At 39.8% G+C, this 24,878-nt stretch overlaps 1 protein-coding gene across 2 annotated transcripts in view; it reads left to right on the top strand.

Moving 5' to 3' along the window:
• EPG5 (ectopic P-granules 5 autophagy tethering factor) overlaps nucleotides 1-24,878 on the top strand; it is a 129,845-nt gene that overhangs the window by 78,143 nt on the left and 26,824 nt on the right. For both annotated transcript variants that reach the window (XM_019936977.3, XM_033837706.2), the window contains exons 28-35: nucleotides 3,769-3,911; nucleotides 5,318-5,474; nucleotides 14,886-15,080; nucleotides 16,092-16,305; nucleotides 19,186-19,334; nucleotides 20,272-20,473; nucleotides 22,160-22,232; nucleotides 23,609-23,712. In XM_019936977.3, coding sequence (XP_019792536.2) covers nucleotides 3,769-3,911; nucleotides 5,318-5,474; nucleotides 14,886-15,080; nucleotides 16,092-16,305; nucleotides 19,186-19,334; nucleotides 20,272-20,473; nucleotides 22,160-22,232; nucleotides 23,609-23,712 — 1,237 coding nt within the window. The remainder of the gene's footprint in view (nucleotides 1-3,768; nucleotides 3,912-5,317; nucleotides 5,475-14,885; nucleotides 15,081-16,091; nucleotides 16,306-19,185; nucleotides 19,335-20,271; nucleotides 20,474-22,159; nucleotides 22,233-23,608; nucleotides 23,713-24,878) is intronic.

The raw sequence follows: 24,878 nt of genomic DNA, 5'->3' as shown, positions 1-24,878 counted from the left end.
AGCACCTAGAGTGGCTCTTGGCACATGATAGGTACCCTTTAACACCCCTGACTCAGTCATTGAGAGCCACAAGCACACCACTTGTTAGACTGCATTACAGCTTGTTTTGTGTTATGGTTACTTCTGTAGGCTTTAACAGATTTTGAGTTACCTGAGGGCCAGGATCTTGTCTTTTTCATGTTTATGTTGTCAGTGCTTCACACAGTCAGTGTCACAAAATGGATGTGTTTGAAGGAATGAACGATGGATACATACTCTTCATAATAATCTCCCTGAAGATATTCTCTGGCTATGGAAGACATGGAAGTTGGAACTTTTTCCTACTAGAAATTGGCAGTCATTTTTGATCCTGCTTACCTTTGGCCAATTTAATGCTTAATTGGCCAGTTTACTGCTTTCCATACAAAATCCTGACTTAAATACCACACACTGCTCCACTTACCTTTTTACTCTAATACAAGTGTCTCCTGGGCATTCGATCTTGGAAAGCGGTAAGGCTGGTCATACTTCAGTGCACTACCTTATTTCTCAGCCCTGTTCAGAGTATTTCTTATCCCTTGCTTGGGCACTCTCACATTCCAGGTAATCTGCTAGGGGCTTTGCTTACGTTTTTCACTTAGCTTCACAGAATGAGGAAGAGAAAGCAGGTTCAGAGAGACTCAGAGACTTGTCAAACTCACACAGCTATTACGTGGCTCAGTTGGAATTCAAGCCCGCATCTATTTAAATTCAAGAGTTGTGCTTTTCCATTCAATATTGGGAAATGGCCAGGCCATTTGCTTTGGCTCTTTCAGCTCTGATTTTTGAAAACTAGCTGATCATGACAGTCAAATCTCATTTGAATTAACATGTGTACCCCTTTCTTTCTGAGTTAGTGCGGTAGGAGTGCTTCTTTTTCAGTGATTAGAGAATTCCTGGATTGGATGAATTTTTAAAATCAACTTCATGGAAAATAATTTTATATTTCAAGTGTGAATTTTAAGTTCTAAAATTAAAACATGTTAAGCGTACTTTAAATATAAATTTCAATGGCTCTTTTGTAAAGATTTCAAATTATATCATGAAAATATCTTATTGCTTAGTAGAATTTTTCTGTGAGGGAAAGCCCTGGAAATTTCCAGCCATCTGCAAATGTTTGAACTATGTATAGCTTGTTTGGGGTATACAAAAGCCAAAGATATTTTCTGGGAAGTGAGACGTGCCTCTTCTGTGGTCGCCTCTCCTAACAGAAGCCTCTAATAATTTGGTGATATTCCCTGAGGATATGAGGTGATTTATAATAGGGTTCCTTTTGTTGTTCTTTGGTATTGTGGGGCATGTTTGCTGGACCCAGGACTGATTTATTATCATGTGAAAAATTGCTCATTCCTAGAAATGAAAGATGGAAAAGACCCCTGAGGGCCTCACATTATTTTAACAACTTACTGAAGCACATGCTTTGTGCAACTTTTGTATTTCTTTGTCTACTTATAGTGACTCAAGGGGACGGGCTTCCAGCATGCTGCTTTGTTCTATTGTCTGCAGCTTCTTGTAATTATGAGCCGGTAGTCATTCAATCTCTCTCACCTCCCCTCTAGTAAGAAAAGAAAACTTTTAACAGTGGTAGGAAACAAAAATAAGTAGACTAGGAAATTATGATAATTTTGGGGTTTTTTTGTGAGAAAGTTTAAACTTTCCTAAACTAGTTGATTTTCTTTTATTCTTCAGCATCAGTAGTTTCTACAACATGGGGTAGCAGTTTTAAAGTTCAAGTTACAAAGTGATTTTAGTCTTGTCTCTCTGCGTTTCCCAGTCAAGTGAGCCTCTCTTTTTTATTACCCATTGTCTTTCCACTTCCCTTCATTCTTACTGTCTTCCTTCCTCCTCTCAGATTCTTTCTTTTCCTCTCTTTGATGCTTTCTCTCCAGGTCAGCCAAGGGCTGTGACTCTCAAAGACCCAGTTTAACTGTACTTGGTGAAATATTGGGCAAAAAAGCTGACTGCACATACTCCTGATCACATTTTGGGCTATTAAACATTGGCCTGTTATTTGAAAGATTTGAAATAAAATATTTGTATTGATTCATTATGTGGTTTAATGGAAGTAATTTACTTTTTTAAATCTTTTGTTTCTCCAGTAGTAAAAATTGAAGTAATTGTTAACATTATATGCTCTTGGATATTCACTTTTATGCCTTTTTTTAAAAAAATTAAATAATACTTTATTGCGAAAAAATGCTAAGCATCTTTTATGCCTTTTGATTCATAGTAACAGCCTATTTTTTCTGTAAAACAAGAAGTTTTATAAAGATTTTTAACACAACATTGGTGAGTTTTTTGAAGAAACTGATTATCATGATCATAAAAGTAGGGGCTCAACATGCCGTCTATCATAGTTGTGCTGCACTGGGCTGCTGTGTAAAGCAAAACAAGCAGGACCATTGCCCTTCATGAGCTTTTGATCTGGAATTTACGAAAATAATTCTGGCAGGGATATAAGGGATTCATTTGAGCAAGTTTGTGAATTAAGTAATTACATTATTTATAAACAAAGGATACCTGTAATCACTGCAGTGGTGGCTGAGGCCCGGGTTTGGACAGGTGCATATAAAGGAAAATGTAGACTCTACTGCTCACCCAAGTGATTGGGGAAGACTATGTGAAGAGAATGTAGGATTTAACATTCCTGCTTTCTAAATGGTCTGGTCTCTTCAGCATTTCCTGCCATCCTGCAAGATAAGTCCAAATTCCCTAACCTGCATTAAAGGTATCTCTAAGACAGGCCCCTCTGCTCCCAGTCTGATTGCACTGCCCTCTTCAGCCCTGACCCCCTACTTAGTTGAGCTCCTCTTGGCTGTCCCTCTGTCCTGTCTCCCACAACTGCTACATTGTGTTGCAACCTGGGCCTAGGATGTTCTCTGTATCTGTCCACAGGCAAAAAAGGACATTAAAAATGTACATACAAAGCAGTTATCATATAGGTCACCATCAATTAATTAGAGAAAGGAATATTAACAACTCCCTCAAATAGGAAAGACATAATCTTAAATAAAGTATAGTTTTAAAAAAATTGAAATAAATTTAGTTTTTTTTTTTAAAGCTCAATAAATTCTTCTTATGTTTCACATCTTTACTGAGAACCAATACAAATTTTATCGAAGACCGGCTTTTAGGAACCACTGAATTAGTCAGTTGTGCTTTCCTAGGCACGCAACTGGTGTGGGCACTCCTTGTATTTTATCTTATTTTTGGTGTTTCTTTTATAAGTATATATCTTTTCTTCCTTTCAAAATGGCAGTTGTTTTATTAAAAGATTTGTGTCATCCTCTTTTTATGTTTGGTGCAGATGAAACGTGCAGCCACAGTGTCTTGAGTCAAATTATATGTGCTTCTGGATTGGGAGAACAGAGAGGGGTTATGGTTATGGGGAGGGATGGCCAACAGAGGGGGGCTTGATGTGCTTCAAGAGAAGCCCCAGTGGTAGAAGACACTGAGTTTATTTTTGATCAGAATTGGAGCATTGAAGCACGAGTGATGTAGAACATAGCCTACAAAAGGATCTGAACCAGCAATGAACAAGTTTGATTCTTCATGAAAAGCCTGAGATTCCCGTATAGGTTTTTGACGGTTTTTTCCCCATCCTTCTCAGGTTCAGCTGAGAGTTTTGAGTTACAATATTAGTTGTAATAATATTCTCTTTATCGAATACCCAGGATATTTTTAATAAAATATCTGCTCTAGAAAGCTGTAGGGGCAAATAAGTCTGTTGACCACTTTAACTTCTGTTAGTTTGAAGGTTTGCATAAGAATGAAGCAATAAGCCAACAGCTTCATGTTTTGCGAAAAGAAGTGAAGCAGTTGCAAGCAGAAGCTGCTAAACCACCATCACTTAATATTGTGGAAGCCGCTGTGCATGCCGAAAACTTGATTACGTAAGTTTTGAGGGCATTATAATTTAAAATACTATTTGTTATTACTGACAGTAATCATACATGCTGCTATACCCACCAGTCACCCACTAATTAGTACAGGGATCAGCAGGCTTTGGGCCAAATCTGACCTGCCATCTATTTTTTTTTTTTTTTTGCGGTACGCGGGCCTCTCACTGTTGTGGCCTCTCCCGTTGCGGAGCACAGGCTCCGGACGTGCAGGCTTAGCGGCCATGGCTCACGGGCCCAGCCGCTCCACAGCATGTGGGATCCTCCCGGACCGGGGCACGAACCCACATCCCCTGCATTGGCAGGCGGACTCCCAACCACTGCGCCACCAGGGAAGCCCTGCCATCTATTTTTATAAGGAAAGTTTTATTGTGACATAGCCATGCCCATTTATTTACTTAATGTGTATGGCTTTTATGCTACAATGGCAGAATTGAGTGTAGTGACAATTTATAGCCCATAAAGCATAAAATATTTATTATCTGGCCCTTTGTGGAATAATTTTGCTGACCCTTGAATTAGGAGGTGATACATTACATTAGAATTCAATCACGGAGAGATGTAGTGCTTAAGTTTTATATTAAAGTCACATTTACCCAGGAAGTCATCATTGTCCATTCAGATTATTGAGCAAAGTAGGCAGTGGAATTGCTCAGGGGAACTAGGGCTCTCAGGTGTAGTTGCCAACCTGAATTTGACCATTGTGGTTTCTCTTAGAGCTCTCCTTTTTCTTCCCAAAGCCACCAGGACATTACCTGGGAAAGGGGAGGTTGACTCTGCCTTTTACTGCAGAGGTGACTGCACGTTCTAGTACCAGCAGCTAATCCCCCAGTAGATTAGGATGGTAGTGTGGACAGGGGAATTGAGACCTTTCGTGGGTTGGATTGGGGCTGGGGGTCTGGGAAGAAGGAGGAGATAAGGTGAACAAGAGGTTGATGTTTCTTTTGCTAGGAAAGAAACTCAAAACAGAGTGAGAATTAGAAGAGATATCTTTTATTCTAGGATCTTATTCTATACAAAAATCTTTTTCTTCAACCTAAGTCAGTATTTTGGATATTAAAATTTAGGGAAATCAAGGTTCTTGTGTTTAAAAATATGTATTTATATTATAATACATGAAATTGAGTAATAAATTATGAATTACATACAATTATGAAAATATTTAATGTTAATAAAGGCTGAATTTTTTCCCCCCAGGAGGACATAAAATCACTTCTGTGTATTGAAAAGTTATTGGGTCAAGTTAGAAGCTGTCCTGTGAAATATTTCTAAAGTGGCATTCATATGGGGCTCTGAGGACTCTTAAGAATACTGCCTGAGAAATGTAGAGTATCAGGGAAACACTGTGGGTCTGGATTCTCTTACTGTAGACCAATAGCCTTACCTACATTTTCCCACAGGGCCTTAGTGAATGCCTACCAGTCACACCCCACCCCTGGGGTTCAGAAGGTTGGCATCAGCCTCTTCTTTACTGTTGTGGATTATGTCAGCGATGAGACCCAGCGTCATCCTCCCACAAGGCAGTTCTTTACTTCATGCATTGAGATCTTGGGACAGGTAAGGTTATCCTGTGTTTTTAGCCTTATTTACATATGATGAGTCCCTACAGTGTCCTCATCAGATATAGGCATGGTTGACTCCAAACTTATATTATAGGTTCAGAGTCTTACCTAAGTCAGGAGCCCCTTTGAATTGTTGACTTCTCAAGATGTCGTTAGAATTGTTGGTATGGAATTCTGCTTTTCATACAAGAGATATTAAATTATTAATATATGTAAGTCTCTGGGGAGACATCATATTCTATCTTATGCTGTTTCTGGTAACAGTGGTATTACCAAAGCTCTTTATTGTTTATAAAATTCTCTTTGATTCATTATTTTATTTCACCCTCACAGTGACTCTGTGTGATTGATAGCATTCCCATCTTAAAGATGAGAAAACTGGTCTCTAAAAGATTAAGTGACTTGCCTAAGGAGTACAGCTGGTGAGTGCTGGAGCTGAGAGTGACCCCAGGTCTTCTGACTCAACATTCCGTGCTTGCCCACCTGTCCATTGCTGCCCCCCAGTTGCTAGTCACCATTTATTTACTTATTTGACTTACTGTTAAATATATGGATATTTAACAAGGGCAAGGGCATTATATCCATGCAGATTATGAAGTGTGTCATAAAAGCAAGAAATGCCACTTGCTGGAAAACATATAAATACTAATTAATCATGTACTCTCACCCAAATTCAATTAAATAAGTACCTATTTATTGGATACTTTTAGGGAGGTGATACTGAGCAGATATTAAAATAGATGTTTTAGAATAGATTTTTGCCTGATTATAAAATTGTTGAGTGCTTATTGTAAGCAATACTGACAGCATAAAAAGTATAAAGAGGGGGCGGAGTCAAGATGGTGTTCTAGGAGGATGTGGAATTTGCGTCTCCTTACAACTAGGGCACCTACCAGGCACCAGAGGGGGACCATGGACACCTAAGGGGACGGGAGGAAGCCCCAGTGACTGGGTAGGACATGGGACGTGGGGGGAGTGCAGGGGGAGGAGAAGTGGAGGTGGGACGGGAGTGGTGTCCCTGAGGGGTGGCTGGGGGAGGGGAAAGGGGGGAATTGGGGAATGATTGGGAGGGCAGAGGATCTAAAGGGAGCATGACCAGGTTTCCCCTGCCCACTTAGGTCCCCAGGAACCTGCTGAGATCCCGGGCCTGATCTTCTGCTCACCTAGGCCCCCTCCAGCCACACGGGTCCTGAGGGAGTGAGAGGGAGGGAAGGGGGAGCAAAAGTAAAGGCCAGACCTCCGGGACCGGCATCCCTGAGGGGTGACTGGGGGAGGGGAGGAGTTCCTACACCCAGTGGGACCCACCCACGGTTAGGGGTCCAGTGGCGATGGGGGCCACCCTGGGGGAGATGGTGGGGGAGGGGCATGAAGGAATGGAAGGGAACGGGGCCAGCGCTTTCCCTGTCCACTTAGGCACCGGGAAGCCTGTTGGGCTCCCGGGCCTAATCCTCTTGCCCTCGGAGCCTCCCTCCTGCTGTGCAGAGCCCAAGCCCCGCCCCTACACCCCCACCCAGGACCCCACCTCTACACTCGGAGAAACCCTTCAATGCTCTGGGCCTAAACTCCACCCACACACCCTCACCCAGGGCCCCACCTACAAACCCCAGAACTCCACACTCCACAGGCCCTCCTTTTCACGTGCTGCCTCTCCCCTTCTGCGCAGGTCCTAAGCAGAGGCCCCGCCCCACGCTTGAATGTCGCCCCACCTAGGCCCCACCCCCAAGGCCTTTTCTGGCTGCATGGATCCTGAGCCTAGGCCCCGCCCCATGCTCAAACGTCACGTCCCACCTGTCTAGGTCCTGCCCCACCCTAAACCCCACCCCTGCCTAAATTCCACCCCGCCTAAACTCTGCCCCCATAGCCAAGGCTTTTTTTTTTTTTTTTCCTTTTTTCCTCTTTTAGATTGGGGTTCTGTTGATTCTTTTATATTCTTATTTTTCCTAATCTTTCATTTTTCTATTTTTCTTTTATTCTTTATACTTTGTTATTCTCTCCTTTGGCTTGTTTCCGCCCTACCCCCTGCCCCTGCCCTTCTTTTTTTTTTTAGTTTTTTTTCTTCTTTCTTCTGTTGTGGTTTTATTTTACCTTGTTGCAGTTGTTTCAGTTATAGTTTTATTTTTCCTAATATAATTTTTGTCTTTCTAATTCTGTTTTGTTTTTGATTCTTTGACATTGTACTGCTCCTATTTTTCTTTTTTACTGCTCCACGAAGCTTGTGGGATCTTGGTTCCCAGGCTGGAGGTCAGGCCCGAGCTCCTGTGATGGGAGCTCCAAGTCCAAACCACTGGACTAACAGAGAACCTCAGACCTCAGGGAATATCAATCGGGGTGAGGCCTCATGGAGGTCCTCATCTCAGCACCAAGACCCAGCTCTATCCAACTGTCTGCAAACTCCAGTACTGGACGTCTCAGGCCAAACAACCAATAAGACAGGAATACAGCACCACCCATCAAAAAAAAAAAAAAAACAACAAATAAATATGTTACAGATGAAGGAGCAGGGTAAAAACCTACAAGACCAAATAAATGAAGATGAAATAGGTAACCTACCTGAAAAAGAATTCAGAGTAATGATAGTAAAGGTGATCCAAAATCTTGGAAACAGAATGGAGAAAATATAAGAAACATTTAACAAGGACCTAGAAGAACTAAAGAGCAAACAATCAATGATGAACAACACAATTACTGAAGTTAAAAATACTCTAGAAGGAATCAATAACAGAATAACTGAGGCAGACGAACAGATAAGTGAGCTGGAAGATAAAATGGTGGAAATAACTGCCAGGGAACAGAATAAAGAAAAAAGAATGAAAAGAGTTGAGGACGGTCTCAGAGACCTCTGGGACAGCATCAAACGCACCAACATTCGAATTATAGGGGTCCCAGAAGAAGAAGAGAAAAAGAAAGGGTCTGAGAAAATATTTGACGAGATTATAGTTGAAAATTTCCCTAACATGGGAAAGGAAATAGTCAATGAAGTCCAGGAAGCACAGAGTCCCATACAGGATAAACCCAAAGAGAAACACACCGAGACACATATTAATCAAGCTATCAAAAATTAAATACAAAGAAAAAATATTAAAAGCAGCAAGGGAAGAGCAACAAATAACATACAAGGGAATCCCCATAAGGTTAACAGCAGATCTTTCAGCAGAAACTCTGCAAGCAAGAAGGGAGTGGCAGGACATATTTAAAGTGATGAAAGGGAAAAACCTACAACCAAGATTACTCCACCCAGCAAGGATCTCATTCAGATTTGATGGAGAAATTAAAACCTTTACAGATAAGCAAAAGCTAAGAGAATTCAGCACCACCAAACCAGCTTTACAACAAATGCTAAAGGAACTTCTCTAGGCAAGAAACACAAGAGAAAGAAAAGACCTACAAAAACAAACCCAGAACAATTAAGAAAATGGTAATAGGAACATACATATTGCTAATTACCTTAAATGTAAGTGGATTAAATGCTCCAACCAAAAGACATAGACTGTATGAATGGATACAAAAGCAAGACCTGTACATATGCTGTCTACAAGAGACCCACTTCAGACCTAGGGACACATACAGACTGAAAGTGAGGGGATGGAAAAAGATATTCCATGCAAATGGAAATCAAAAGAAAGCTGAGTAGCAATTCTCATATCAGGCCAAACAGACTTTAAAATAAAGACTATTACAAGAGACAAAGAAGGACATTACATAATGATCAAGGGATGAATTCAAGAAGAAGATATAACAATTGTAAATAGTTATGCACCCAACATAGTAGCACCTCAATACATAAGGCAAATGCTAACAGCCATAAGAGGGGAAATCAACAGTAACACAATCATAGTAGGGGACTTTAACACCCAACTTTCAGCAATGGACAGATCATCCAAAATGAAAACAAATAAGGAAACACAAGCTTGAAATGACACATTAAAGAAGATGGACTTAATTGATATTTATAGGACATTCCATCCAAAAACAAAAGAATACACTTTCTTCTCAAGTACTCATGGAACGTTCTCCAGGATAGACCATATCTTGGGTCACAAATGAAGCCTTGGTAAATTTAATAAAATTGAAATCGTATCAGGTATCTTTTCTGACCACAATGCTCTGAGACTAGATATCAATTACAGGAAAAAAACTGTAAAAAATACAAACACAGGGAGGCTATACAATATGCTACTAAATAACCAAGCAATCACTGAAGAAATCAAAGAGGAAATCAAAAATTACCTAGAGACAAATGACAACGAAAACACGACGACCTAAAACCAATGGGATGCAGCAAAAGCAGTTCTAAGAGGGAAGTTTATAGCAATACAGTGGTACCTTGAGACACAAGAAAAATCTCAAAACAACCTAACCTTACACCTAAAGCAATCAGAGAAAGAAGAACCAAAAAAAACCCAAAGTTATCAGAAGGAAAGAAATCATAAAGATCAGATCAGAAATACATGAAAAACAAATGAAGGAAACAATAGCAAAGATCAATAAAACTAAAAGCTGGTTCTTTGAGAAGATTAACAAAATTGATAAACCATTAGCCAGACTCATCAAGAAAAAAGGGAGAAGACTCAAATCAGTAGAATTAGAAATGAAAAAGGAGAAGTAACAACTGACACTGCAGAAATACAAAGGATCATGAGAGATTACTACAAGCAACTATCTGCCAATAAAACGGACAACCTGGAAGAAATGGACAAATTCTTAGAAAAGCACAACCTTCTGAGACTGAACCAGGAAGAAATAGAAAATATAAACAGACCAATCACAAGCACTGAAATTGAAACTGTGATTAAAAATCTTCCAACAAACAAAAGTCCAGGACCAGATGGCTTCACAGACAAATTCTATCAAACATTTAGAGAAGATCTAACACCTATCCTTCTCAAACTCTTCCAAAATATAGCAGAAGGAGGAACACTCCCAAACTCATTCTATGAGGCCACCATCACCCTGTTACCAAAACCAGACAAAGATGTTGCATAAAAGGAAAACTGCAGGGGCTTCCCTGGTGGCGCAGTGGTTGAGAGTCCGCCTGCTGACGCAGGGGACGCGGGTTCGTGCCCCGGTCCGAGAGGATCCCACATGCCGTGGAGCAGCTGGGCCTGTGAGCCATGGCCACTGAGCCTGTGCGTCCGGTGCCTGTGCTCCGCAACGGGAGAGGCCGCAACAGTGAGAGGCCCGCGTACCACAAAAAAAAAAAAAAAAAAGGAAAACTGCAGGCCAATATCTCTGAACATAGGTGTAGAAATCCTCAACAAAATATTAGCAAACAGAATTCAACAGCACATTAAAAGGATCAAACACCATGATCAAGTGGAGTTTATCCCAGTAATGCAAGGATTCTTCAATATATGCAAATCAATCAATGTGATACACCATATTAACAAATTGAAGGATAAAAACCATATAATAATCTCAATAGATGCAGGAAAAGCTTTTGACAAAATTCAACACCCATTTATGGTAAAAACTCTTCAGAAAGTAGGCATAGAGGGAACCTAGCTCAGCATAATAAAGACCATATAGGACAAACCCACAGTCAACATTTTTTTTTTTTTTTTTGCGGTATGCGGGCCTCTCACTGCTGCGGCCTCTCCCGCTGCAGAGCACAGGCTCCGGATGCGCAGGCTCAGTGGCCATGACTCACGGGCCCAGCCGCTCTGCGGCATGTGGGATCCTCCCGGACTGGGGCACGAACCCACGTCCCCTGCATCAGCAGGCAGTCTCTCAACCACTGCGCCACCAGGGAAGCCCCAACATCGTTCTTAATGGTGAAAAACTGAAACCATTTCCTCTAAGATCAAGAACAAGACAAGGTTGCCCACTCTCACCATTATTATTCAACATAGTTTGGGAAGTGTTAGCCACAGCAATCAGAGAAGAAAAATAAATAAATGAATCCAAATCAGAAAAGAAGTAAAGGTGTCACTGTTTGCAGATGACATGATACTTATACATAGAGAATCCTAAAGATGCTACCAGAAAACTGCTAGAGCTAATCAATGAATTTGGTAGAGTAGCAGGATACAAAATTAATGCACAGAAATCCCTTTGATTCCTATACACTGATGATGAAAAATCTGAAAGAGAAATTATGGAAACACTCCCATTTACCATTGCAACAAAAAGAATAAAATACCTAGGAATAAACCTAGCTAAGGAGACAAAAGACCTTTATGCAGAGAACTATAAGACACTGATGAAAGAAACTAAAGATTATACAAACAGATGGAGAGATATACTATGTTCTTGAATTAGAAGAATCAACATTGTGAAAATGACTCTACTACCCAAAGCAATCTGCAGATTCAGTGCATTCCCTATCAAACTACCAATGGCATTTTTCACTGAACTACAACAAAAAATTTCACAATTTGTATGGAAACACAAAAGACCCCGAATAGCCAAAACAATCTTGAGAAAGAAAAATGGAGCTGGAGGAATCAGGCTCCCTGACTTCAGACTATAGTACAAAGCTACACTAATCAAGACAGTATGGTACTGGCACAAAAACAGAAATATAGATCAGTGGAACAGGATAGAAAGCCCAGAGATAAACCCACACACATATGGTCACCTTATTTTTGATAAAGGAGGCAAGAGTATACAATGGAGAAAAGACAGCCTCTTCAATAAGTGGTGTTGGGAAAACAGCTACATGTAAAAGAATGAAATTGGAAAACTTCCTAACACCATACACAAAAATAAACTCAAAATAGATTAAAGACCTAAATGTAAGGCCAGATACTATAAAACTCTTAGAGTAAAACATACGTAGAACACTCTATGACATAAATCACAGCAAGATCCTTTTTGACCCACCTCCTAGAGAAATGGAAATAGAAACAAAAATAAACAAATGGAACCTAATGAAACTTAAAGCTTTTACGCAGCAAAGGAAACCATAAAAACGAAAAGACAACCCTCAGAATGGGAGAAAATATTTGCAAATGAAGCAACTGACAAAGGATTATCTCCAAAATATACATGCAGATCAATATCAAAAAAACAAACAACCCAATCCAAAAATGGGCAGAAGACCTAAATAGACATTTCTCCAAAGAAGATATACAGATTGCCAACAAACACATGAAAAGATGCTCAACATCACTAATCAGTAGAGAAATGCAAATCAAAACTACAATGAGGTATCACCTCACACCAGTTAGAATGGCCATCATCAAAAAATCTACAAACAGTAAATGCTGGAGAGGGTGTGGAGAAAAGGGAACCCTCTTGTACTGTTGTTGGGAATGTAAATTGATACAGCCACTATGGAGAACAGTATAGAGGTTCCTTAAAAAACTAAAAAGAGAACTACCATATGACCCAGCAATCCCACTACTGGGCATATACCCTGAGAAAAGCATATTTCAAAAAGAATCATGTGCCACAATGTTCATCGCAGCACTATTTACAGTAGCCGGCACATGGAAGCAACCTAAGTGTCCATTGACAGATGAATGGATAAAGAAGCTGTGGCCCATATATACAGTAGAATATTACTCAGCCATAAAAAGAAATGAAATTGAGTCATTTGTAGTGAGGTGGATAGACCTAGAGTCTGTCATACAGAGTAAAGTAAGTCAGAAAGAGAAAAACAAATACCATATGCTAACACATATAGAATCTAAAAAAAAAAAAAATGGTTCTGATGAATCTAAGGGCAGGACAAGAATAAAGACACAGGCATAGAGAATGGACTTGAGGACACGGGGAGGGGGAATAGTAAGCTGGGACAAAGTGAGAGAGTAGCTTTGGCATATATACACTACCAAATGCAAAATAGATAGCTAGTGGGAAGCAGCTTCATAGCACAGGGAGATCAACTCTGTGCTTTGCGACCACCTAGAGGGGTGGGGTAGGGAGGGTGGGAGGGATTTGCAAGAGGGAGGACATATGGGGGTTTACATATGTATATAGCTGATTCACTTTGTTATATAGCAGAAACTATCACAACACTGTAAAGCAATTACACTTCAATAAAGATGTTAGAAAAAAAGTATAAAGAAAAATTTCTCACAGTCCTCATCTCCTGGAGATATTGGTTACATAGCTAACATTTCATTATAGGTTGTCTTGTGTATCTATGTCTATTAGTTTATGTGTGTATATGTAAAAATACACAGTTAATAACTAGCACATGCTGTTTTATAACCTGCTTTTTTCATTCAAACTCATGTTTTAGACATTATTCTTGATAATAAATACAGACCTATATCATGGTATTTAATATATAGTGTTCCATGGTATAGATATATTGTAATGTATTGAGCCAGTGCCCTCTGGATGAATATTTATGTAGGTTGGTTGTTTTGCTACAGTAAGCCTGAGCTAAATATTCTTACATATCTTTGTGAAATTATTGTGCTATTTTTCCTAGAATAATTTCCTAGAAGTATGATTGCTATGTCAAAAGGATTAGCATTTGATGTATATTGTTATACTCTCCTCCTGGGAAGTTTGTACCTATTTACATTATAATAGCAGGGTTTGAGTTTATTATTCTCCATATTAGAACTAACATTAGGAATGACCATTCTTTATAAATCTTGCTAATCTAATAGGGGAAGTGGTACTTTGTGATTATTTTAAGTTGTATTTCTTTAAGTACTTGTTCAATTGCCTGACTTTGCAAATGATTATTGGCTGTTTAATAATTTTTGTGTGTGATTTTTCTGGTATTGTCCTTTGCACGTTTTCTGCTGGTGAGTTTCTTGTTTTGAAAGAGCTCCTCAGAGTGCTAACCTGGTATCTGGAATGTGGTATAATTTTTCTCCTTTGTCATTTTTCTTTAATTTTATGATGATTTTTGCCTTATTGAAGTAAAAATTTTATATATTCAAATCTATCAGTCTTGTCCTTTATTATTTCTGCCTCTGGTCAAGCTTACCAAAGCTTTCCTGATTCTGAGGTTATTTAAATATTCACTTATACTCTAGTACTTTTAAACATTAGAACCAAGTTATAAGAAGGTGAGGTTATCTTGAGTGTATATTAGTTGTAAAAATTAGCTTTTGAAAAGTATTAAAAGCACATCTCAATAAAATGTGTAACCTAGAAGGTTTTTTTTCTTGACGTAATGCAGAATCACTTTGAATACTTAGCAGTCATGGTGGGTACATTGCAAATTTCCAGATTCAGATTATCCCAATATTTTAATCTTTTAAACATTTTCTTTGGTGTGTCCAAATGAAATGAATGGATTATCCAGAATATTTAATATCACTTACATTGGAAGTGACAGGTTTATCGATGTTGATTTTACATTTCTTTTGATTGTTTCTTATTCTTATTTAGAAAAAATTCTATTTGCCTTATGTACTATTCCTTAAAACTTGGGTGCTTAAGTAAAAGTTGGGGAGGGGAGAATATAGTGACATTTTCCCTTTTTAATTCTTTCAAGGTGTTTATAAGTGGCACTAAATCAGAATGCAGAAAAGTCCTTCAGACCATTCTGAAGAACAGAAGGCTCTGCTCTCTCTTGTCACCTTTCTTTACTCCCAACGCTACGCCTGCGGAGTTCATACAGCTGTATGAGAAAGTGGTGAAGTTTCTGAGTGAGGACAACAGTGATATGATTTTCATGCTGCTGACCAAGGTGAGCTGTCATTCAGTCCTGATGTTGTCATTGAAATGTAGATACTGCTGTTGTTTCCCAGCTCCCTCGGAGCTGTGTCTCCAGGTGGACTGGAGACTGACAGGCCGTTTTCTCATTTGATATCATCTTCAAATAGCATCCCAGAGCTGCTGCTTCTGGGGGCGCTGATTCTGTTATATAGGAGAGTCTTACTCATGTAGTATAAAAAGGACCAGCTCCCAAACTCTCTTTAAAAACTTCATACAGTTTTGAAATATTCATAGTAATAATTTAGTACATTCTTCTTTTGAATGTATGCCTTAATTGTGTTTGATAATTGAGTTGTAACATGTCAGAGTCTCTCATATTTAGAATAAGCCCAATCTAAGCAAATTGCCTTTGTTTTATTCCTAATAGAATATTAACTCAGACCAAGGCAATGAATTTACTTAACCAGTTGAGAATTTCAGAGCCTTAGCTATTTTGCCTTCAGTTGTACTTCTCTGACATCTATGAGTCATAAAACCTGGGCATTTTTTAGGACCTGGAGACTGATATCAGTTTGTAATGGGGGAGACCATGTTTTATAGTTTGGGATTCTGGAAGGTGATATCAATACTCTGAATTTTCACTAACTGATGCACTCTTTGAAACATGGCCATTAGATGGAGATAGTTCCATAAAGTGGCCGCTTGTTTGTGGCACTATGACCAGTGAAGAAGAACTACAAAGTTCTGATCCTTGTGTTGTAGGGAAAACTTACCAACAAGATTTTTAAATTGCAAAAAAGTATGCAGGACTCAGAAAACTGCCTCTGCAATCCCAGAGACTGAAGTATAGATGGAGGCATAATGGTACCGTCAGTTACTGAACTGCCTAGATTCTTTTAAGTATATAAATTTTAGTTTGAATCTTTATAAAAAGCTAAATGCTAGGTAAGCTTTGACTTTCAAACTAAATTTGCACACAATTTGCTCTATTTCAATTAATTTTCTAGTATAAATAAAACTTCTTATTTCCTTTTCTTTTTAGTTCGATCTTAAGCAATGGTTAAACGCCACTAAACCTCCTCTGTCTGATCGTACCAGGCTTCTGGAATCCATTCATTTGGCACTTACTGCCTGGGGCCTTGAACCAGATGAAGATATTTTGATGCCATTTAATCTTTTCTGTAAGCACTGGACTTACCTTCTTCTCTACCAGTTCCCTGACCAGTACAGTGACATTCTGAGGCTGCTGATGCAAAGTAAGTGCCTTAATTGTGACTGATTAGATCACAGTGAATGTTTAATATGACATTTACCATTCTACAAATGTCATCCAAAAATGTAAAAATAATGCAAGTATGCAGGAGTTTAGAATCACTAATCTTCACCCAAAGTGCTCAATGAACAATGCCCAAAAGGTTGCTATCTGTAAAAATGGTCAGTTATTGTCCTAAATGTCAGAATGGACCCTAATTGGGCAAGACAGCTCTTAGACATTGGGGTTGGAGTCGTGCACCCACCTGTTTACCTTGACTTTGCAGCTGTCCTGAACTGGGGTGGGCCTGCTTACCCTGGTGACTATAGATTTGGGAAGAGGAGGAAGTTGCTCCTTTACAGTATGCTTAATATGCCGGTTGGTTTCTCTATAATTCCAAAATGGTGGATAAATTTAGTCTTTTTCCCCCCTAATTTTTTGACTCTTGTTTTTTGCAAATGAATTTTATCCCTGTATAATGATACGCTGTATTTATATTATCCAAGAGAAAGAGAGCAGCATTAAATTTTCCAAATTCCCACTGTTTCTGTCCCCCTCCTGCAGTTTTCCATCAATGTTGGAGATCAGAGGAGAAATAAAGAGTGTAGGCTTTTTTATTTTTGAAATTTCACTAGGCAGGAATTTTATTGAAATTTGAAAAATGAGATAGTGTTTACTTTTTTTCATGTAAACTTCATACTGTTTATAGATGTAATGGAAAACTAAATTTTGCTTTATGTCAAATCTTTGTGTTACATCATAGAAATAGTGTAATGAATAAGTTAATGATCTTATGTATTGGACTACCTGAAGAATACTGAAATGTATGGTCTCATTTTCAAAGCACTACAAAACATTCATTGTTTCCTATAGAGGCAAGTTGCGGGGTGCGTGGAGAATGGTGGTAGGGAAATGTACTTGTATAATTTTTTTTTTTTTTTTTTGCGGTACTCGGGCCTCTCACTGTTGTGGCTTCTCCCGTTGCGGAGCACAGGCTCCGGACGCGCAGCCTCAGCAGCCATGGCTCACGGGCCTGGCCGCTCTGCGGCATGTGGGATCTTCCCGGACCGGGGCACGAACCCGTGTCCCCTGCATCAGCAGGCGGACTCTCAACCACTGCGCCACCAGGGAAGCCCTACTTGTATAATTTTTAATGCATATTTGCATAGCTAAGTTTTGCCCTAAATTTTCAAAACTGGTTAAGCATATATTGTGGGTTTTTTCCCTGAAACCTTTTAAAGAGATTATAAATTGTTTATATAGGCAACCATTGACTTGGATTTAGCAGGAAAATTTTATTTCCCAGGAAAAGTAGTTCAGTTACAGGCTTAAGAAAACACTACCATCTCTGTCAGATTCCATAACCTCCAGCCTCCTGGTTTCCATCCCTCCCTGGCCACCATATCGGTGTTCCCAGGGCTTCATCCTTTACTCGTCTGATTTGCCGTGGGTGAGCCCATTGCAGTTTTCCCTGGCTTCACTGACATCTTCTAGGCATGCATGACTCCACACCTGTAGCTGTGTTCTAGGCCTCTGCCCTAAGATCCAGACCGCAGTAGCTATTGGGACACAGACCCTTCACTGTCCCCTAGGTACCTCCCACCCACTAGTGCAGCTGACCTCATCATCCTTCCCCTTAGACCAGCCCCTATGAGCCACTGTTGTCCTAGTTGATCCTTGTGCCACCTCTGGGGGGAAAGGACCTGAGGGCGTATAATTCCTGTCCTCTGGGAAGTCAGTTTTGCAGGTAGCAGAGTGCTGGTTGGTAGTCTCTACTTTTGCATAGTGTTTCTGTGTTGCATTAGGTTTTGCCTGGTGTAGGAGTGGACTTTTAGGGGCGAGTAAGAAACTCCTTTTGAACAGAGCCTAGACTCTGCAGTTGCATTCTGCACCATGGGTCCTTTGTTGTCTCTCTCACATTGTCCAGCCAGGAAAATGGCACCTTTACCATTCCCCAGTCAGGGGGTGGTAGGTGGGAGTCCCCTCCCCACCCCCAGATTCCAGCTCAGATGGCTCGGCTGTGCTCACTACCAGTAGGGTTACCAAGAGTACAGAAAGTCAAGTGTCCATGTGGACAGATCTTTCAATAGGTTCTCTTAACTTTGGTCTCTTCACCACAGATCTTTTTTTTTTTTTTTAACGTTTTTATTGGAGTATAATTGCTTTACAATGGTGTGTTGGTTTCTGCTTTATAACGAAGTCAATCAGTTATACATATACATATATCCCTATATCTCTTCCCTGTTGCATCTCCCTCCCTCCCACCCTCCCTATCCCACCCTTCTAGCTGGTCACAAAGCACCGAGCTGATCTCCCTGTGCTATGCGACTGCTTCCCACTAGCTATCTATTTTACATTTGGTAGTGTACGTATGTCATATATACACTACCACTCTCTCACTTTGTCCCAGCTTACCCTTCCCCCTCCCCATGTCCTCAAGTCCATTTTCTAGTAGGTCTGCGTCTTTATTCCCATCTTGCGCCTAGGCTCTTCATGACCTTTTTTTTTTTTTTTTAGATTCCATATATATGTGTTAGCATACGGTATTTGTTTTTCTCTTTCTGACTTACTTCACTCTGTATGACAGACTCTAGGTCCATCTACATCACTACAAATAACTCAATTTCATTCCTTTTTATGGCTGAGTAATATTGCATTGTATATATGTGCCACATCTTCTTTATCCATTCAGGACAGGTTACTTCCATGTCCTGGCTATTGTAAATAGAGCTGCAATGAACATTGCACCACAGATCTTTATGAATTTGTTTTGGATTTTTATTTAATACTCATTCATTTGTAAAGTACATGTGTTCTTTGATTCAAGTTGAAAGTTAGTTTGTGAAGGATGCTGACTTGCTGTCCTCTGTCCCTGCCTGGTAAGGCTCTGCTGAGCAGCTGCTGAGCCCTGAGTGTTGGAAAGCCACCCTAAGAGCCCTGGGCTGCTGCGCCCCAGGCTGCCAGCAGGGGGCAGCTTCTGCTGAGACCTCGGTGCTTCAAAGCTCTCCGGATGTTCTCTTGTCAGACAAGCAGGTGTGTAGCTCTTGGTCTCTGAAGTTTTTGTGCATTTCTTTTCCATTTCCTTTGTAGTTTTTTTTTTTTTAATTAATTTATTAAAAAAATTTTTTTTTTCTTGGCTGCATTGGGTCTTTGTTGCACGCTCGGGCTTTCTCTAAGTTGCAGCGAGCGGGGGCTACTCTTCCTTGCGGTGTGTGGGCTTCTCGTTGCGGTGGCTTCTCTTGTTGCGGAGCACGGGCTCTAGGTGCGCAGGCTTCAGTAGTTGCGGCACGCAGGTTCAGTAGTTGCAGCCTGAGGGCTCTGTGGCACACAGGCTTCAGTAGTTGTGGAGCACGGGCTTAGTTTCTCTGTGGCATGTGGGATCTTCCCGGACCAGGGCTCGAACCTGTGTCCCCTGCATTGGTGGGAGGATTCTTAACTACTGCGCCACCAGGGAAGCCCTATATGTTTTTTAAACAACTGGAACACATTTAAAATTTATATCTAACAAAGCACCTTTTATCTCTAAGAGCCCTGTGTTTTCCTTTGTCAGTCATCTCCCATTCCCTCTACCCCCACCCGCCTCCTGTGGCTGGATCAGCTTTCTCTCATGCCTCAGATCTGATTCTGGCCTCTCTGTTCAGGAACAGCCCAGCACCAGCCCCTGTGTGTACCTCGCCTCCCCGCCTTAACCCTCCTGCTTCACCGGCTCCTTCGAACAGGTTTTCGCGCAGTGTCCCACAGAGCTCTCAGCTTCATCAATTTTATATGATGTGGGTCCACATGAATTTAGTTGAAAAAATGGTTCCTTTGCTTTAGAAAAGGAGTTTGAAATCTGCTGATTTACTTTTCATATGCTATATACCTCTGCAACTCGATTACAAAGTCAAAGCCCTCCGTCACAGTCTACTGTAGTATTCTACTGAAAGTAGATATTCAGTAAGCATTTTTTAAACTGGTCATTCTTTTCCAGGTAATGGAGACTATACAGTGGCTCTCAAACTTTTTTTATAAGCTTCGGTTATCCACGTTGGACTTTAAAAGTTTTGGTTTATTCTCAAAATGGAGTCCTTACATGGCAGATATGAAGACACTCTTGGGCTACCTTGTAAAAAGACTGCTTGACTCAGAAATGGCCTGCTTGGCCCAAGATCCATCTGCCAGCAGCAAAACAGGTAATATGCCTTTAGTGCAACATGGAGCTTAGGTGTTCTGACCTTCCAATAGAAGAGACTTGAACAGACACATTAAGAGATTTAAAACTTGGTGATAAATCTGTATATCTGAGTGTCATGAAGAAGAAATAGGAAATACACAGTACAAGTGTGAACCCATATATATGTCATACCTATATTCACTTACCAGTGGGTGCTTGCTTCAACTTGTTTCTGCCTCTCCTTTGTAAGGTGAAGTACAAAGAGATAGGTTTCAGGCTCCAGCTCTTTCTTCCTATTATTTATCACATTAAGAATGTTTAAGTTTTTATTTTTAAAAAATGCATGTTATAAAATTGTCCATGATATTGTGTTATAATAAAACTTCTTCAATTTAAGAAATTTCATTGCAGCAAATGAAAACTGAAACATGTTTAGTTATATTAAATATGTTGTTTGTATATCACCATAGGTTTATGAATATACAGATGATAAGAAGAAGATTTTCTATATAGTTATCAATGAGCTTGACAAAGGGTGGACTTAATTTTTCTTTTTCTTAATTGAAGTATAGTTGATGTACAATATTATATAAGTAACAGGTGTATAATATAGTGACTCACAATTTTTAAAGGTTATACTCCATTTATAGTTATTATAAAATATTGGCTATATTCCCTGTGTTGTACAATATATCTCTATAGCTTATTTTATACCTAATAGTTTGTACCTCTTAATCCCCTACCCTTATATTGCCCCTCCCCCTTCCCTCTCCCCACGGTAACCACTAGTTTGTTCCCTATGTCTGTGAGTCTGCTTCTTTTTTGTTATATTCACTGGTTTATTTTTTAGATTCCACATATAAATGGTATCATATAGTATTTGTCTTTCTCAGTCTGACTTATTTCACTTAGCATAATGCCCTCCAAACCCTCCATATGTTGCTGCATATGGAAAATTTTCATTCTTTTTTATTGTGTGTATATGTGTGTGTGTGTATGTGTGTGTGTGTATGCCACATCTTCTTTATCCATTCATCTGTTGATGGACACCTAGGTTGCTTCCATATCCTGGCAATTTTAAATAATGCTGCTATGAACATTGGGGTGCATAGTATCTTTTCGAATTAGTGCTTTTGGTTTTTTTGGTTTTTTTTTTGCGGTACGCGGGCCTCTCACTGTTGTGGCCTCTCCCGTTGCGGAGCACAGGCTCCGGACGCGCAGGCTCAGTGGCCATGGCTCATGGACGGGCCCAGCCGCTCCGCGGCATGTGGGATCCTCCCGGACCTGGGCACGAACCCATGTTCGTTTCATCGGCAGGCAGACTCTCAACCACTGCGCCACCAGGGAAGCCCAGTGCTGTTGTTTTTTTTGGATATACACCCAGGAGTGGAATAGCTGGATCATATGGTAGTTCTATTTTTAGTGTTTTGAGAAACCTCCATATTGTTTTCCACAGTGGCTGCACCAATTTACATTCCCACCAACAGTGTAGAAGGGTTCCCTTTTCTTCACATCTTCGCCAACATTTGGTATTTGTGTTCTTGTTGCTGATAGCCATTGTGACAGGTGTGAGGTGATATCTCATTGTGGTTTTGATTTGCATTTCCCTGATGATTAGCAATGTTGAGCATTTTTTCATGTGCCTGTTGGCCATCTCCATTTGATGGGCTTGTTTCTTGTCTCTAAAAATTTTGCTTTGTTTTAGTGCTAAGATCCCTACATTCAGTAATCGTCCAGCTCTTTAAGCCATGGATACTGGTTTTAGAGGACAATGAAAGGTAAATAGTTTTTCTGATATTCAAATTTCTTTGAAATTTATAGACTTAAAGTTCTGATGGTGTTTTGGTCCAGCTGATGATTCACAGATCTGATTTTAAATTTAGAGAACGCTTCTTTACAAAGTAAACTTAAGACATTTTCTGTTTGTGGAATTGTTAGTCTGATTGATCAGACCTATTGATTTTGAAGCAAAACTGGACACTCATTTCCAGTTTTCCACAATAAAGAAGTTGAATGAGGTTGGTATTTAATTTCAGAAAAACGGATGTTGTTCTCCTGAATTAGGTTTTGATAATATAACACTGCAAAATATGAGGCAAACTTGATTTTACCTAGTATCAGTTATGTTTTTGGAACTAAGTTGGCTTTCAAATTACTGGGTGGGAATTGCTCTTTTAACATGAACTCTGCAACTAAATGAAAGCATTATTTCACAAGCATTTAAAACAGAGGTGTTGAGCTGTCCAAATGCAAGGAGTTGCCTTACGAGTCTTTTTTCCTCTAAAAGCATACAAACAAAAGGTAGATGTCCAGAGTTCTGTAAGAATTACACAGTATATATCACAGTATTTAAAGTGTTTTCATAAGTGTGAATTAATCTGATCCTGAGATTCAGAAAACTTGAATGTCTTGCTCAAATCCCACAGCTGGTGAGGGCTAGACTGGGACCAGGGTAGAGCTTTGACCACCATGTCCAGATTGTTTGTATCATCCAGGCTGCTTCAAGAGCCCATTGAGGAAAACAGAAAAAGTTCTGGGTCTTTGCTTTTCCAGAGGGCTATCCTTAGACAATCCACAAGCTTCAGGATTTTGTGGTGACCGTGAGACTGCTTACCATAATTTAGGCTTCCTGTCTATTTCCAGGAAGAACTAATGGAATTTATTTTTATATTGAACTTTCTATACCAGATTCAGAAAGTAAAAATTTCATATAAAGAGTTTTTCCTTTGGTTATTTCCTCTCTGTTCATTTTTGACCATCTTTTTTTACATGTCTTTTCACCCCCCATGCTTTAGGTAGAGAAAACTGTCTTCTAAGGCATTCGAAATGTAACCAAGATACACAAGGGATGGGTTTACGGGCATAAATTGGATGTGTTGTAAAGGGTGTTAATTTAATAGTTATTTAGATAGCACACTTCTGAAACTTAATTACATTGAATAAATGTTAGGAAGGAAAGTAAATAAAATTATATGATTGATATTAAAAGCTACAATTCACCTCCAGGAATTTACAGTTTTTAAAGTGCTCTAAATGTGTCTTAGGGCTACATAACACAGAGTTTTCTAGAACTTAGGCAAACCCCAGACTCTGGGACGTACAGTAATTTAATCATAGTGTTTCCTTTCTAAGTGTGTGTTTCTTTTATTTAAAGCAGCCAACGACATTACCCCTGGCTGGAGAGTGATGCTGTGGTGGCCTCAAGCATCGTGCAGTTGTTCACTGATTGCATTGACTCATTGCACAAGAGTTTTAAAGGTAGGAAGATGTTATATCATGTCTCTGGTTAGTTTTCACTTTTCCTTAAGTAATTCAGTTAATCTTTTGCCTCTGCTTTTCTACTTTATTTACTTTTACTTTATGTGGTAGGCTGTCATCTTTGACCAAAGAAAGATCACCCGTACAATTATTTAGTGTGAAGTGTGTAACCTCTTATCTTTTTGGGGAGGTAGTGCTGAGTGTCATCAGTTATGGCTTTCTCTTTTCAAATATTGTCTTTCCCCCATGGTGAACCTTATTCTATCTTCTGTGACTTTTCACTTTTTTGGTGTGTTTTCTTCTGCTTCATTTTGGGCAAATTCTTTTTTTTTTGACCACACCGAGTGGATTGTGGGATATTAGTTCCCCGACCAGGGATTGAACCTGCACACTTGGCGGTGAAAGTGCAGAGTCCTAACCACTGGACTGCCGGGGAATTCCCCTGGGCAAATTCTTGAGATCTCTCTTCCAGCTTACTCCATCTCTTCAGCTATGTCTAGTCTGCTTTAAAAAAAAATCCATTGAATTTTTCATTTCAGTTTCTAGAAGTAATGTTTGTTTATAAAATTTATCCAGATCCTTTTAAAACATATTTATTTATTTTTTTAAAAAATATTTATTTATTTATTTTTGATTGTGTTGGGTCTTCATTGCTCTGTGTGTGGTCTTTCTCTAGTTGTGGCAAGCAGGGGCTACTCTTCATTGTGGTGCACTGACTTCTCATTGCGGTGGCTCATCTTTATTGTGGAGCACAGGCTCTAGGCGTGTGGGCTTCAATAGTTGTAGCACACAGGCTCAGTAGTTGTGGCTCGCGGGCTTAGTTGCTCTGCGGCATGTGGGATCTTCCCCGGACCAGGGCTCGAACCCCTGTCCCCTGCATTGGCATGTGGATTCTTAACCACTGCGCCACCAGGGAAGTCCCTATCCGATCCTTTTTGATAGCATCTTCTTTCTTTAATTTAAAATTTCAATTTTTATTATTTTAAAATGTTTAAACATGCTTACTTTCCTTTATGAGCTGTATGCAGCAATTCCGTCATCTCAAGTTTCTGTTCGGGGGTGGCTCATGCTTCTGTTTGATGTTCCTTCAGAGGCTTGTTTCCTTGTGTATTTTGTAATTTTCTATTGTGAGCCCGTATTTAGAGAGACTTTATCTGTGGAAATTC

The sequence above is a fragment of the Tursiops truncatus genome, chromosome 13 (assembly GCF_011762595.2).
Source record: "Tursiops truncatus isolate mTurTru1 chromosome 13, mTurTru1.mat.Y, whole genome shotgun sequence".
Classification (NCBI taxonomy): Eukaryota; Metazoa; Chordata; class Mammalia; order Artiodactyla; family Delphinidae; genus Tursiops; species Tursiops truncatus.
Note: the sequence above shows the minus strand (reverse complement) of the source record. Positions and strands in the feature narration are given on the sequence as shown.